Below are 16956 nucleotides of genomic sequence, written 5' to 3' on the forward strand. Positions count from 1 at the left end.
ACACAAACTAGGTCATTTCAAGGATAACATATGGTTCAATTTCATTTCAATAATTCGCTTGAACTTAGGGGCCTTTAGCAGTGGGAGGAAACCTTGAGGACCCGGAGAAGCCTGAGGATGAACGGGCGATCCTACTCCTTGTCATGTTTAAGCCATGCCACTTTACTCAATGACAGACCTTATGATCTAACACGCAGGAGTTAAACCATTCGGCCATCCAACCCCCAAGTTCCATAACGAACTATGAAACATATTTTTTTCATGGCTAAGTGAAAACCTTTAAAATGAGTCCTGACATGGAAATGCCCGGCTGAATAATTGAGGTTTAAAAAAGCTGTTATATTGATATGAGAGAGAGAGAGAGGGTTTAACATCCACTCGACACAAACTAGGTAACATGGTTCAATTTTATTTCAATAATTCGCTTGTGCATAGAGGTCTTTAGCAGTGGGAGGAAACCTTAAGGACCCGGAGAAAACCCACGAGGTTGGACAGGCGACCCTACTCCTTGTCTCGTACAACCGGGGAATCGAAACCACGCCAGGTCACTCAATGACAGTCCTTATGATACAGTGCCTCCAGGACCTCCAGGCTATCGAAAATGAAATGAAATGGGGTTTAACGTCCTACTGTTCTGCTCCTAAACTGGGCTAATGAAGACGGGCATACGCCATACAGTGTGCTATGAGGGAAATTTTGTCCGGGCAGCGGCGCTACAGCCTACTCTTATATCGAATTCCAACTGCCAAGGGATCTTTTACGTGCACGTCAATGTGTACACGGGACCTTGGTTTTTCGTCCCATTCGAACGACTAGACAGCTGTCCTTGTCAGGCCCTCTGTCCTGCATCACTGACAAGGGGAAACCACGTCGGAAAATCTGTATGAACTTTCTCAGCCAATGCAGGGATCGAACACCCAACCTCCAGGCTAGCGAACCAGCGTCTTACCCAGTTAGCCATGTGATCCCCCCCAGACTATCGAGCCAACATCTTACTTACTGAGCCCCCTACCCAATAGTAGACCAAAGTTATCTTAAATTTGACCATTGAAATCCGGGCTAAAATATATCACTAGTTAGCTATACATAGTGACAGGTGTTGTGTACAAGGCAGGGTCTGCTTACACATTCTTGAACACTTGATACCACCTCTCATTTGGTTGTTTTTAACCAAAACAAAGATGTCTGACAATTATTGATAATTCTTGAACACCCTGATACCACTTGTTTGTATTTAACCAAAACAAACATGGCTGACAATTCTTGATAACAAATTTATTTTTATGGAATGTGATATAAGATATTGTTTATACAAAATATATAGACTAGAACAATAACATCATAAGACCAGATTAAGAAGTGAAATGTTAACATATTGTTTATACATAATATATAGACTAGAACAATAACATCATAAGACCAGATTACCAAGTGATATGTTAACATATTGTTTATACATAATATATAGACTAGAACAATAGATAACCAAGTGATATAATTAACATCACACATTTGTATGCATTGTGAACATAGTATTGATATGAAATATAAAAGTTAAGTAGACTAGAACAATTAACGTCATAAGACTAGATTATCTAGTGATATATACCGGAAATTAAGATCACACAATGGTATGAATATGTTTCCAAAATGTTGATGTAAAATATAAAAGTTAAGCAAACTAGAACAATAACATGATAAGATTGGATTATCTAGTAATATAATGAAGTTAACACATTACGGGACTAAAACATTATTTTACTGACCATATAAAACATATAACTTTTTGGTAATAGACTAGAATAGACAGGTATCATTATAGCTATATTACAATATTTATCATGTCTAGTATAGACTAGAATATACCTGCAGGTAATATTAAAGCTGTATTACAATATTTATCATATCTAGTATAGACTAGAATATACAGGTATCATTAAAGATGTATTACAATATTTATCATGATAACATCTTGTTGTCGTATATTCAACGAAACTTAATTTGAGTTAAGTAAGACAGTAGGGTATGCCCAAAACAAAACGACAATAAAATTTGAGGGTATAATAACAAAATGATAGTAAAACATACTGACTAATGAGTACTTGGCACAGACAACTGCAAATAATGATAGAGGGCGTAATACAAGATGATAGAGGAGGGTAATACAAGATGATAGAGGTGATAGAGGGTGTAATACAAAATGATAGAGGAGGGTAATACAAGATGATAGAGGGGGTAATACAAGATGATAGAGATGGGTAATACAATATAACAATCCAAGAAACCTGACATAGAAAACCAACGTCAAATAAAGATGACAGTACATGTATCTAATTCATATTTTTATTTTTGCTTGTAATAATTTGACCTTTTCTTCTGATTGAACAGATGGAAGCCTACAATAATCTAAAGGTGTTTGATTGTTTTTATTTTTACTGTTGATATCAATACCTATTCCTAGAAGATATTCAACAGTCTCAAGTTTACCATCTAAACATGCCCTGTGTAAAATATTATTATTATAACTATCTCTATCATCTATTTTACCCCCCTTAGTAAGAATAAGTTTTAGTTTAGCTACAGGTTCTATATTAGATGAACTACAACACAATATAGGTGACATGTTATACTCTCCTCTACAGTGTATATTTATATCTTGTTCTAATATAAATTCTACTGCTTCTAGTTTACCATATAAACATGCCCGGTGTAATATATTGTCATTAACACTATTTCTATCATCTATATTACCCCCCTTAGTAAGAATCAGTTTTAGTTTAGCTACAGGTTCTATTTTAGATGAACTACAACACAATATAGGTGACATGTTATTATGTCCTCTACTGTGTATATTTATACCTTGTTCTAATATAAATTCTACTGCTTCTAGTATACCAAATAAACATGCCCGGTGTAACATATTGTCATTAACACTATCTCTATCATCTATATTACCCCCCTTAGTAAGAATCAGTTTAATTTTAGCTACAGGTTCTATTTGTGATTCACTGCAACACAATATAGGTGACATGTTATACTGTCCTCTACTGTGTATATCTACACCTTGTTGTAATATAAATTCTACTGCTTCTAGTGTACCATGTGAACATGCGCGGTGTAACATATTCTTATTTACACTAGTTCTATCATCTATATTACCCCCCTTAGTAAGAATTAGTTTTAGTTTAGCTACAGGTTCTATTTTAGATTCACTGCAACACAATATAGGTGATATGTTATACTCTCCTCTACTGTGTATATCTACACCTTGTTCTAATATAAATTCTACTGCTTCTAGTATACCATATAAACATGCGCGGTGTAACATATTGTTATTTACACTATCTCTATCATCTATATTACCCCCCTTAGTAAGAATTAGTTTTAGTTTAGCTACAGGTTCTATTTCAGATACACTGCAACACAATATAGGTGATATGTTATACTGTCCTCTACTGTGTATATCTACACCTTGTTCTAATATAAATTCTACTGCTTCGAGTATACCATATAAACATGCAAGGTGTAACATATTGTGGTTACTAGTAGTTCTATCATCTATATTACCCCCCTTAGTAAGAATTAGTTTTAGTTTAGCTACAGGTTCTATTTTAGATTCACTGCAATACAATATAGGTGACTTGTTATTATATCCTCTACTGTGTATATCAATATCTTGTTGTAATATAAATTCTACTGCTTCGAGTATACCATATAAACATGCCCGGTGTAATATATTGTCATTATAACTATCTCTATCATCTATATTACCCCCCTTAGTAAGAATTAGTTTTATTTTAGCTACAGGTTCTATTTTAGATTCACTGCAAAACAATATAGGTGACATGTTATACTGTCCTCTACTGTGTATATCTACACCTTGTTCTAATATAAATTCTACTGCTTCGAGTATACCACATAAACATGCGCGGTGTAACATATTGTTATTTACACTAGTTCTATCATCTATATTACCCCCCTTAGTAAGAATCAGTTTTATTTTAGCTACAGGTTCTATTTGTGATTCACTACAACACAATATAGGTGACTTGTTATACTGTCCTCTACTGTGTATATCAATATCTTGTTCTAATATAAATTCTACTGCTTCTAGTATACCACATAAACATGCGCGGTGTAACATATTGTTATTTACACTAGTTCTATCATCTATATTACCCCCCTTAGTAAGAATCAGTTTTATTTTAGCTACAGGTTCTATTTGTGATTCACTACAACACAATATAGGTGACTTGTTATACTGTCCTCTACTGTGTATATCTACACCTTGTTGTAATATAAATTCTACTGCTTCGAGTATACCATATAAACATGCGCGGTGTAACATATTGTCATTAACACTATCTCTATCATCTATATTACCCCCCTTAGTAAGAATCAGTTTTAGTTTAGCTACAGGTTCTATGTGTGATACACTACAGTACAATATGGGAGACTTGTTGTTATTATCCAGCTGATTCACATCATGCCCAGTATCAATTAGATATTTTACATCATTTATATTACCGTATTGACATGCAGAGTGTAATGTTGAATATATGGATCCTGGTTTACTTCCAGATGAGACACCATCGTCAGTTTTGTCACTTAAATTGATGGTAGTTGTCTGTTGTGGATCAGTAAAACTGGTGGTAGTTGTCTGTTGTGTATCAGTAAAACTGGTGGTAGTTGCTTGTTGTGGATCTGTAAATATACCAACACCTGTTATAAATAAACAAGTTATAGATTCCATCATGTCCTCTGGTTTGTGTACAAATTTCAAAATAATCTTAAAGATGCACTATGTGTAAGAGTTAAAGAATTGTCAGTTTATGACTCAAAACTTTAAAATAGAAAATGAAAGATAGTGCAGAATATGCCGACACAGCAGCTTTGTCTCAACTGCAGCTTAGCCTAGAGGAAAACTTGGATGTTGAGCAATTTTGAAAAAATCTTATCTCTAGGGTTCATCCTCTTATGACCCCATTGCTTTCCAAAAAAAATCTGTTAAAACCTATTGTCCTTATTGCGTTAACAAAGGTTTTTGGAAAAAGGAGGGAAAGTCGCGGCAGGACTGTGAAAATCAATAGGGATTGATGGCCCCAATGCTTCAAGCCAAATATTGGAAAAACACATTAAAAACTCTAGCCTCTGATGTTTATCATCAAACTAGATCAAGGCATTCACCTAATGAATTTCTACACCAAGTTTGAACATTCTACCTCAATTAGAAGAAGAGTTATTGTGTTCCAAAGTCTGGACCAATCAAATTGCTTATCGCTCTGCTTACCCTGAGCAGAAAGTGCTCATTATCGAACTTAGTCAAGGTATTCATGTGATAAAACTATACACCAAGTGTCCTCACTTTCACTTAATTAGAACTAAAGTTATCGTGTCCCAAAGCATCAACTAATCAAATTACTTATCTCTGCTTACCCTAAGCAGAAAATGCTCATCTTCGTACTTCATCAAGGCATTGACCTAATAAACACCTACACCAAGTTTGAACATTCTACCTCAATTAGAAGGAGAGTTATTGACAAACAGACAGACAAACAGACAGATGGACGAACCCATTTTAATAGTCACCTGCTTTCTTCAAAAGGCGGGGGACAATTAAGATATTGAAACACTGGATTGAATATCAGAAGCATCTGATTTCTATAATATAATATAACTTGTTTAACAGCTAAATATAAACGACCTGTCTAGACATGCTAAAACCTTCAAACTATCTTATATGAAATAATGACAAACAATAGTGGATGGCTGATATACCCGAAAATAATGGATGAAAATGAAATGAAATAGGGTTTAACGTCCTACTGTTCTGCTCCAACTGGGCTATTTTTTATACATCATATTGTAACATGCTTAAGTGTGAATCTTGCGTTTAACGTCCTACTTTTCTGCTCCTAAACTGGGCTAATGAAGACGGGCATACGCCATACAGTGTGCTATGAGGTGAATTTTGTATGGACAGAAGCACTATGGCCTACTCTTATATCGAATTTCAACTGCCAAGGGATCGATTTTTAGTCCCCTCCGAATGACTAGACAGCTGTCCTTGTCAGGCCCTCCGTCCTGCACTACTGACAAGGGGAAACCATGGTGGAAAATACCGATGAACTTTCTCGGCCAATGCAGGGATCGAACATGCGACCTCCAGGCTAGCGAGCCAGCGCCTTACCCGCTTAGCCACCATGGCTCCCTTATGTACGGATAATGAAGACAAAGGATAACATCATTGTTTAAAGGTCTCCTTTATCTAAAGAATGATATACCAGGATGTAACTGGAGCAGAAATTAACTGTAATTTGATAAAACAAACAATCTGCTTACCATTGTATTTTTTAAATAAAGCGAGAAGACTTTCTACATCCCTCTCTACCCTGGTTAATCTGTCATCTGCAACACTGGTTCCTTCCTTTAAATCTTGTATTTCCTTTTCAAGTTTCTTTATTTCTTTCAGGATCTGTTGTTGGTTTGCTAGAAGCTGATTTTCTCTTGATCGATATTCATTGATTTCTTTCATCTTCTCAGCATCTTCGCTCTGTCTTTCCTTTTCCATTTTGTCTTTTAGCTCAGACAACTCCCTGGCGATAGAGTTGTTTTTGTCGACTAGTAGCTTCTTCCTCCCAACCAGATGCTTTTCTCTGGTTGTTTCTGTGCATCTGATTTCCTCAAGGTGTTGGGTATTTGGTTCTCCTGAAATAGACAAAGCCCAAAGTTTAAACACAATACATGATAAAGTTAGATAAAAGATATTAAATAATAGAACAATCCATGAAAGACTTGGATAATCACAATATTCCAGTGATTTGTTTGATTTTTAACTGACTAGATTAAAGATTAACATATTATTCATATATCATATTATTTATATATCATATTGTAACATGCTTAAGGGTGAATCTTGCGTTTTCATTGAATATTTTAACAATACTATATTATCCTTATAAGACATATAGAAATAGATTTCACTAAAAATAAACACACTTGTATGGATATACTACTTGTGAATTTTATTAACATGCTAGTTTCAATACACATACAGGTATCGTTATCAAGCAAATTATTTTGAAAACGATACCTGTATGTGTATTGAAACGTAGCATGTTAATAAAATTCACAAGTAGTATATCCATACAAGTGTGTTTATTTTTAATACTATATCAGTATATAGTTATTACTCTTTAACAAATGGTGCAGGAAAATTGCACAACACACAATCAAATAGAAACCCTAAAAACAAACCTGCGGACAAGACACCATGAACAATAAATGTGAGAGAGAGAAATGGGGTTTAACGACCACACGACACAAACCAGGTCATTTCGGGATTAACATATGGTTTAATTTTATTTCAATAATTCGCTTGCGCGTAGGGGTCTTTAGCAGTGGGAGGAAAAACAATAAATGTAATATTAAATCAAGTAAATTTGCCTCGAATTCAGCCCTATGTCTGAGACATCCTGTTGATGTCTTCTATCTTTGTTTTGTATTTGATCGTTGGTCTCTCGTATAAATAATTACTCACCATCACAACTCTCTTCCATCTTTTGTATAAGTGGATCATAGCCAGTTTTCTCAAGACATTCTATAAACCGCGGATAGGAGTTCTGACCACAGTACAGTAAGATATGAAGAAGCTTGTCTGTAGCATCGCGGGTAATTCCGTCTCGAAAACTCTTCTGTACCTTTTCCTTATCATCCATGTCAAACACACCAGATTCAAACAAGGTCTGACACAATCTTAAAGGGTCTCTGATATCATTAATCAAATGCATAAATTGATTCTTGATCTTACTGTACTGATAATCTGGCATACATCCATACCGTTTTTCTGCAAGAGTTATAAAGTTACAGGATCTAACAATGCTTGCTGTAATTTATGACATTTGAGCTTTGTTAAAGATGTATTATTCAAGAGCTAAATCTGCCTATTGCAGAACTTTCTTTTGTCCTTAAATGTTCTATAAATTATTAACTTGCCAAGACAATAATCAACTCTCTATGCCATTGGATGTTAGTGATTTTCAATGGATTTAATTGAAAAATAGATAATCAAGACTGTTTACTATCGTTACAACGGTAGCAATGATAATCAAAACTCAGCTTTTCTCCAAACAGCCCTAACGTCGCTCAGAATGAAGTCTTTTGACTGAAATTTTGAATATATTCCTTTTCATTATCTAGTTTTTAACTATTTTAGTGAGACTCTTCAGCTCTTTATCTAAATCTTACATAATGCATCTTTAACAGGGAACATTGTTTACAACCAAGATAAATCAGTATTCTTTACCACTGAGCTAAATCACAAATTTTAACATAGAAAATAAATTACCAGTCGACTATATCTTTATTACCATGATTAGAAAGTATAATTTCCTGTCACAACCACGCTAATAAAGATGGACTTACGACGGCATACAATGTTCTATGGGATAAATGAGTTGTTCAGAGAGCAATTTGATTCTAACTGCTACAGGCTCTTTAACATGTATGCCAAAACGAGCCGACGTCCTATTCTGTATTTTTAACAGGTAACGATGTGAATGTATAACAAACTCTGTCTGTTTAAGGGGAGTGGGGGGATGGGGTATCCTTATTAAATGTATATACACATATTAGTAGAATTGTCCTACCTTGTACGCTGATAGATCTTTCTTCTTGTAACATGTTGATCTCCTCGTAGTTTGGATTATTAGGTCCACCTATAATAAAATATTCATAAGGTTATCAGTATTGATGTAATGAACACTCTCACTCAATTAGAATCAAGTTATTGTGTTGGACAAGTGTAACACTATCCTGGTCATGGATCTCCAGAAAACAGACTGTGGCACTACTTTTGTTTAAATAGATCAAAGTTATCAACAAGTCAACTTACCATCACAGACTGGTTCCAGTTGTTCTCTAACTTTATCGTAACCAAGCTTATCAAGACATTCTAGAAATCGTTGATAAGCGTTCTGACCACTACACAATAAGATACAGAGAAGCTGGTCTGCTGCGTCACGGGGGGTTCCGTCACGTAGACATTTTCCAACTTTGTCCATGTCATGAATGTCAAATATCCCATGTTCCACCAGGGTTTGACACAATTCCCTGGGGTCTGTGATATTATCAACAAGGTATGTAAAGTTTCCCTGTATCTTCATGTAGTCAGAGCGCTGTAATGGCCCACGCCGTTTATCTGCAAGACAAGAAAGTAAAACAAAGTCTTAACAGCTATTTTGATTCAATCTGATATATAAACCCCCCCACAACTTGCTTTTCAAGTCTCCAGAGAGAGATAGGGAGAGAGAGAGAGAGAGAGAGGGAGGTTTAATTCACTTGCGCGTAGGGGTTTTTAACAGTGGGAGGACCCGGAGAAAACCCATGTGTTTGGAAGGCAACCCCACTCCTTGTCATCTATAACTGGGGAATCAAAAGCATGCCAGTTGGCTCAATGGCAGACCTTATGATACAGCGGCCATCCAACCCCCCAGTCTCTAGAGAAGTAGAAGTCTTTCTGACTATCCCCTGGTCACCAACAATCACAACGGCTAAGGAAAGAGTCAGATATATCGGACTACCCTGATCACAGAGATGCCTCATCCAGCGATCATGACTTATACGTGAAATGGTGGTTCTGATGGTCAGGTTAATTGATAATCAAATAAACCCTGTCTTTGAAATATAATTAAAGGTATATTGATCTATATCATAGCCTACAGTTTATTGTGTTTTACTAATAATAGTGTCTTACCTTGTCTGTTTATTGACATCAAGTCACGTGTTGGTAACAGTATCCCTGGTTTACTTTTTTCCTCCAATGTCTTTATTCTTTCATCAAGATCATTAATGTGATGTTGTAAAGACCTGATTTCATCAATTAGTTGTGAGTCATGATGTCGTTCCAGAAGATGGTTTAACTTATGGACATCACAATCTTTTTCTCTTTGCAGCTGTTGTATTTGTAGTTGAAGCTTTTGATATTCTTCGACATTTTGTTCAGAAAAAACACTTTCAGTCTCTGTAATAGAAAAACTCATGTCAAAATTGAACAATAAAAATATCCTTTTATTATGACAGGAGAGAGGAGGTGTAATGCAGGAAAGATAGGAGAGAGGAGGTGTAATACAGGAGAGAGGAGGTGTAATATAGGAGAGAGGAGGTGTAATACAGGAGAGAGGAGGTGGAATCCAGGAGAGAGGCAGTGGAATCCAGGAGAGAGGCAGTGGAATCCAGGAGAGAGGCAGTGCAATACAGGAGAGAGGAGGTGTAATACAGGAGAGAGGAGGTGGAATCCAGGAGAGAGGAGGTGGAATCCAGGAGAGAGGCAGTGTAATACAGGAGAGAGGAGGTGTAATACAGGAGAGAGGCAGTGGAATCCAGGAGAGAGGCAGTGGAATCCAGGAGAGAGGCAGTGGAATCCAGGAGAGAGGCAGTGTAATTTATTGTTCCCCAAAGCATCAACCAATCAGATTGCTTATCTCTGCTTACCGTAAGCAGACATTGTTCATCATTGAACTCCATCAAGGCATTCACCTAATAAACGCCTAGACCAAGTTTGAACATTCTATCTCAATTAGAAGGAGAGTTATTGTGTTCCAAAGTCTCGACCAATCAAATTGCTTATCGCTCTGTTTACACTCAGCAGAAAGTGCTCATTATCGAACTTAGTCAAGTTATTGATGTAATAAAACTATACACCAAGTGTCCTCAATCTCACTTTATTAGAACTAAAGTTATCGTGTTGCAAAGCATCAATCAATCAAATTGCTTATCTCTGCTTACCCTAAGAAGAAAATTCTCATCTTCGAACTAACTCCATCAAGGCATTCACCTAATAGACACCTACGCCAAGTGTGAACATCCTACCTCAATTAGAAAGAGAGTTATTGTGTCCGGACGGACGGACAGACAGACATACTGACCCATTTTAATAGTCCCCTGGTATATTTAAATTTGTACTATTACCTTTCAGTGGTAGTTCCTGCATTTTTTTGACTATTTGGTTGAGCTCTTTGATCTGGTCTTTAAGTTCATTGATTTCACAGTCTTTTTCTTTTTGTATCCTCGATAATTGGTCTTTCATCTTTTGGACTTTGATATCTTTTTCTTTTTGTAACATTGAACATTGATCTTTTAGCTTCCTGATTTCATGCTGTTGTTGTTGTGTCTTTGATAGCAGGTCTTGGTAACTTTTTTCATCTGGTTTAGAAGGTACAACATTTTCTATATCAAATGAAATGAAATGGGGTTTAACGTCCTACTATTTTGCTCCGAACTGGGCTAATGAAGACTGGCATACGACATACAGTGTACTATGAGGGAAATTTTGCTAACCATTCGGTCATCCCCCCCCTGGATTCGTATAAGCCGGATCTTCGCTCAACTCGGATAAAGTCGTTTGGACCCTTTGATCCTGCTTGTTTTCTCATTAAATTGATGCGCGTGTAATTCGGATTTCTGAAGTCGGATCTCTGCTCAACTCGGATCAAAATGTTTGGTAAATTTGATCCAATTCCGGCTTTTTTCCTTTGCTCGAAGCCAGTATCGTACCAACGTTCTAAAATGCAGTTAGGTATTCCATGCACAGAGCCCCAATATACTTTCCCCTATCATTTTGACTATTTGACGCGATGCAATATAGAACTTTCCCAGAAAATTCGAAACTCACTGTCTGCTGTACGAGACGCACTATACTAGATCTTTATACGATCTGAGAAATATCTTTCTCTAGGGGTTAGGGTTAGGTTTATAATTTACATGTCAAACGTACAATTTAAAGCTGTAACAACGGTGGATTGTGGGTAAAACTATTCTGAAGGGTTAGGGTTAGAATTGTGGGTATAAACACGGAAAGATATTTCTCAGATCGTATAAAGATCTAGTATAATGCGAACGAGACACTTTCCGGGAAAATTTAGGACATTTTTCAAAGATGGCGACAAAACGGAAGTTATCTTATCGCACCAAAATGGAAGTTATCTACTCGCACATACACAAACAAAAGCTTGAAAAGTGCCTTCGAATCAATTATCATCCGGCCCTTGCAGTTTATTTTTAATTGGGCTACGATTGAATTTCGGTCTTTGGCTAACTCGGATCTTCGATTAACTCGGATAAAATTGGCCAGTCCACTTAAATCCGACTTATACGAAGTTTACTGTATTTACAACCACCACAGGGTAATTCACTAGGAGTCAGAGAAAAATCAGGACAAGGGTCTGAAACAGGTATGCTAGACAGGGCATCTGCATTTAAATGTTTGGAACCTGGTCGACATTTTACAGTCATATCATATTGGGCAAGTTCTCCTATCCACCTAGCTAACTGTCCATTAGGGTGTTTAAAGTTAAGTAACCAGGTGAGACTACTATGGTCAGTCCTGACCGTAAACGGACGAACCAAGAGAGAATGCCTAAATTGACAGGTAAATTGAACAACCGCAAGTAATTCTTTACGTATTGTACAATAACGCTGCAGTTCAGGAGTTAGAGAAAAAATTGAATAGGCAACTACTCTCTATTGCCCATCTTGAACCTGATTTAATTCCTGCTACTGTGAAATTACTCGTGTCTGTATCCAAAACAAAAGGGTTGTTTTTGTTTTTTTTCTGAACAATATTTATTCACAGAAACTGGATTGGAGATCAGGCAGAAGCCTATAGACCTGTCCAGGATCAGTTTGATTAGGTAAAGCTAAAACTGGGGTAGTTATCAAAGCAGTTTTTATATTTTCAAAAGCATTCTACTGCTCCTCCGACCGATAAAATTTTTTTTTTTATCTGTGATAAGAGTACAAGGTCAGCGCCTTCTCTGCATACCCTTTTTAAAAATACTCGGTGATAATTAGCAAAACCCAGGTATTTTTCTACCTGCAAGATACACTACGGAAACGGCCAATCTCATACCGGTGCTATGTGCTTGATCACCCATTTTTACTCACAATATGGCCTAGAAATTCTACCTCTTCCCTGAACAATTCACACTTTTTTGGCTTCATTTTTAACCCATATTGACGGAAATGGGAGAGAACCGTTCTAAAATTGATCATGTGTTCTTCAAATTAGCACATCATCGATAAAAGCCAATGAAATGTTCATATTAAAGCCCTGTAAGACTAAATTAGCCACGCGAGAATAGTAACTAGGGGCTGTTGGCCAAACCAAACAGCATAATCAAGATCGTTAATGTGATGGTTTAACTTTTGGACATAACAATCTTTTTCTGTTTGCAGCTGTTGTATCTGTAGTTGAAGCTTTTGATATTCTTCGACAATTTGTTCAGAAGAAAAAAAACTTTCAATCTCTGTAATAGCCGAGATTGTTTCATTATTTTTAAATTTTTAAATGTGCAATTTGATTGTTTTTTAATAGAAATTTTTTTAATAATTATTATATTTTTATTATTATTAATATTATTGTAAAGCACATTGAGATTTTATGCCATTTTTATGCTGCTATGTAATGCGCTTTATAAGAATAAATTATTACTATTATTTATTATTATCATGCAGAAAAGTTTAATAGAGTAAGCATGCACCGATAGGTATTAAATGCAGAAAACTGCTGTTATAAAATTAGAAATATGTCACAATGTGTCCTAGAAATGATAAAAAATGATCTTTAGATATAGATTTCAAGACAAAATATACACAAACTCTTTACCCTTATCTCCTGCAGCCATATCTGGTTGAGATATGTTCACTTCAGCCATGTCTGGTTGAGGTATGTTTACTTCATCTGTCTCTGCTTGCGGTATGTTTACTCCAGCTACGTCTGGTTGGGGTATGTTTACTCCAGTCACATCTGGTTGGGGTATGTTTACTCCAGCTACGTCTGGTTGGGGTATGTTTACTACAGTCACTTCTGTTTGGGCTATGTTTACTCCAGCTACGTCTGGTTGGGGTATATTTACGTCTTCTTCTGGAAAGAGATCATAGTTTTCTGGCCTTCTTGCAAACAGTCTATTCATCACATCCCCAAGTCGACGACACAGATCACATAAACACATCTTTGTGATTTACAATAAGTTGTCTGTAATTCGTCAGGATATTACTGATCTTGTAAAAATAAAAGTAAGAATAATAGCTTTAACATTACCACAAGGGAAACATGCTGCACTTCCTTAAAATAAACTATTAAATTATAGGGAGCATGGCAAAATAGCCTTACGGCGACAGATCGCTATTATCAACTGATTTCAACGAAACTTAGAGAATATGATTATGATAACATAAGTAATATCTCGGAGTAGGCAAAATTTCTGCTAATCTGTAGAGTGCAACAGAAAACAGATGATAATTGTGATGAAATGTGCGGTAACCTGATTTCTCCTAAACCTCCAAACAAAAGCAGTCGAAATGTTGCTTTCTCTGAGATATTATTAATGTTATCTTTATCGGTAAGTGTCATTGAAAGCAGTTGATAATTGCGGTCCCCGAAACATCTGAATGAAATTATGCCTAGTTTGATATATGATTACTATGATTTCATTGACACCTACAGAATATGATAACATTGTAGGCATCATTGAAATTGGTTTATAGAGAGAGAGGGAGAAATCGGGTTTAACATCCACTTAATACAAACTAGGACTAACATATGGTTCATTTTTAATCAATATATTCCTTGCGTGACCCGGGTCTTTAGCAATAACAGGAAACCGAGATACTGAGAGAAAACTCACAAGGTTGGAATGCAGGGCTTACACAGTCGGTCGCCAAAGTCGCAATTTGCGATAAAAATATGAAAGTGGCAATTTAAATTTCATTTTGGCGATTACTTTTCTGCATTACTGGTAATTCTTTTTGAGAACTGGCGGGATGAACATTTTTTGTATAAAAGTTATCATCCATTTTGGCGGAAAAAAACTGAAAGCCAGTGTGAGCCCCGTTGGAACGTGACCTTACACCTTGTCATGTACAAGCGGGGGATCGAAACCAGACCTTGTGATTTAACCATTTCAGCCCCCCCCCCCCACTGAAATTGGTGTATAATTGCAATCTGAAGACTTACCACATGAATTGTGTGGTAACCTGATATCCAATAACATGTGCATATCTGAACAACCGCTGATCGGAAGTGACCTAAATTTTGCCTTGTCGGAAATATCATAGTTTGGCTATCATATTATTGTATATGTTTCATCTGACACCCAGGATAAGCATTCTCAGACTTAAGTTTTATCTAAATCTTACATAATGCATCTTTAAGTCAAAGGGGATATATTTAGTGGTCTGAAACCTATTTAAGCACACCATTAAGCATTGTCTGTGATATATAACCTCGGTGGAAGCGGACGTTTAATAAAGCTATTTCACACACAATTGACACACAAAAGGAACCAAGATCTTTCGGATATAAACATATATTTTAAGTTTCATCAAAATCGGATGAAGAATAGATGGGTTGTCATCTTTTATACCCAATACTGTCCAAAAATGTGGGGTTGGATGGCCGAATGGTTCACACATGTGCGCTGCATTAAGGTCTGTCATTGAGTCAACTGGCGTGGTTTCGATTCCCCGGTTGTACGTGACAAGGAGTGGGCTTACCTGTCCAATCTCGTGAGTTTTCCCCGGGTCCTCCCGTTTCCTCCAACTGCTAAAGAACCCTACGGGTAAGCGAATCATTGAAATAAAATTGAACCATGTGTTAGTCCCGAAATGACCTAGTTTGTGTCGAGTAGACGTTAAACCCTATTTCTCTGTGCAAAAGTAGAATATATATTTACCCTAAACATAGAATACTCAAGGAATAAAAGATATATTTTCCACAAAAAATTAAGATACATAATGTATTTTAACCCCCCCCCCCCCCAAAGAGAAAAAAATAAATACATATGATTTCCTCAAAAAAAAAAAAAAAAAATACCCTAAACATAAAATACTTAAGGAATAAAAGATATGATATTTTTCACAAAAAATTAAGATACATAATGTATTTTAACCCCCCCCCCCCAAAAAAAAATAAATACATAATATGTTTTACTCCAAAAAAAAAAAAAAAAAAAACCCAATAAAGAGAGAGAGAGAGAGAGAGAGAAATGGGGTTTAACGTCCACTTGGCACATACTAGGTCATTTCAGGACTAACATATGGTTTAATTTTATTTCAATAATTCGCTTGAGCGTAGGGGTCTTTAGCAGTGGGAGAAAACCGGAGGACCCGGAGAAAACCCACGAGGTTGGACAGGCAACCCTACCCCTTGTCACGTACAACCAGTGATTCGAGACCACGCCAGTTGACTCAATGACAGGCCTTATGATACAGCGCGCACATGCTAACCATTCGGTCATCCAACCCCCCCCAAAATACCCAATAAATAAAACACATAATATATTTAACTCAATAAGTACACAGTGACTTTTAATCTCTAGAGAATAAGACGAGTGATATAATTCCATAACCACAATACTTCAGTCGACAATATTCTTGTTTGATTAATACCAAATATTTTAAATACTCACCTGACCTCACACCTTGTGTGATTCTTGTCTCACAAGTTTCTCTAAAACACAATCTTTTTAACAGAACTTGTTAATTTAAAAGTTCAAGCTAAGATTTCATCCACCGTCTTTAATCTAGGAATGACAAATCTGACGCACCGCGCTCAATTAATTTATATTCGACGTACCCCTAGCGACACCATAAACATTTTCTGTTCAATTGAAAACTTGCACGTCATAGGGTTACTATCACAGCACTTACTAATATATGCTACATGTTAATTTTACAGGTCCTACTGATATATTCTTTACAAATAAACTATTCAAAACTTGCCATTATAAATTACAATATAGAAATATGTATTCATGTTATTCTCCGAAAATGAAACATGAGTCAACTTGAGCAATAATGACTTGTTTCTTTCTTTATTTTTCAATGCATTGCCCTTACTTCTTCCCTGAGATTAAGTTTGCAAAGGTTTTCTACATGTGACAAATTATTCTAAGGATA

General features: G+C 36.2%; 1 protein-coding gene across 4 annotated transcripts; it reads right to left on the reverse strand.

Moving 5' to 3' along the window:
- Window positions 1-1259: 1259 nt before the first annotated feature.
- LOC130013096 (serine/threonine-protein phosphatase 6 regulatory ankyrin repeat subunit A-like) lies at window positions 1260-16608 on the reverse strand. 4 transcript variants are annotated; one of them, XM_056101595.1, is made up of 9 exons: window positions 16467-16608; window positions 13664-14058; window positions 10969-11202; window positions 9755-10021; window positions 8894-9199; window positions 8649-8717; window positions 7541-7846; window positions 6343-6708; window positions 1260-4722 (listed from the first exon to the last, which is right to left on the reverse strand). In XM_056101595.1, exons 2-9 carry the CDS (start codon window positions 14007-14009, stop codon window positions 2336-2338), a joined length of 4281 nt encoding a protein of 1426 aa, XP_055957570.1. In that variant the 5' UTR covers window positions 14010-14058; window positions 16467-16608; the 3' UTR covers window positions 1260-2335. The 4 variants fall into 4 exon arrangements, with proteins under 4 accessions (XP_055957570.1, XP_055957569.1, XP_055957568.1 ...); XM_056101594.1 differs by having other exon boundaries at window positions 1260-4704; window positions 10969-11226; XM_056101593.1 differs by having other exon boundaries at window positions 10969-11226.
- Window positions 16609-16956: the final 348 nt, after the last annotated feature.

Source organism: Patella vulgata, chromosome 6, assembly GCF_932274485.2.
Source record: "Patella vulgata chromosome 6, xgPatVulg1.2, whole genome shotgun sequence".
NCBI classification, from domain to species: Eukaryota; Metazoa; Mollusca; class Gastropoda; family Patellidae; genus Patella; species Patella vulgata.

Coding starts and splice junctions, on each gene's coding strand:
- LOC130013096 (XM_056101593.1), bottom strand. CDS start 14,009: ATGTGTTTATGTGATCTGTGTCGTCGACTTGGGGATGTGATGAATAGA. Junction 10,022..10,968: donor GCAGGAACTACCACTGAAAG/GTAATAGTACAA, acceptor TTTCTATTACAG/AGACTGAAAGTGTTTTTTCT. Junction 6,709..7,540: donor GATGGAAGAGAGTTGTGATG/GTGAGTAATTAT, acceptor TGTCTATTTCAG/GAGAACCAAATACCCAACAC.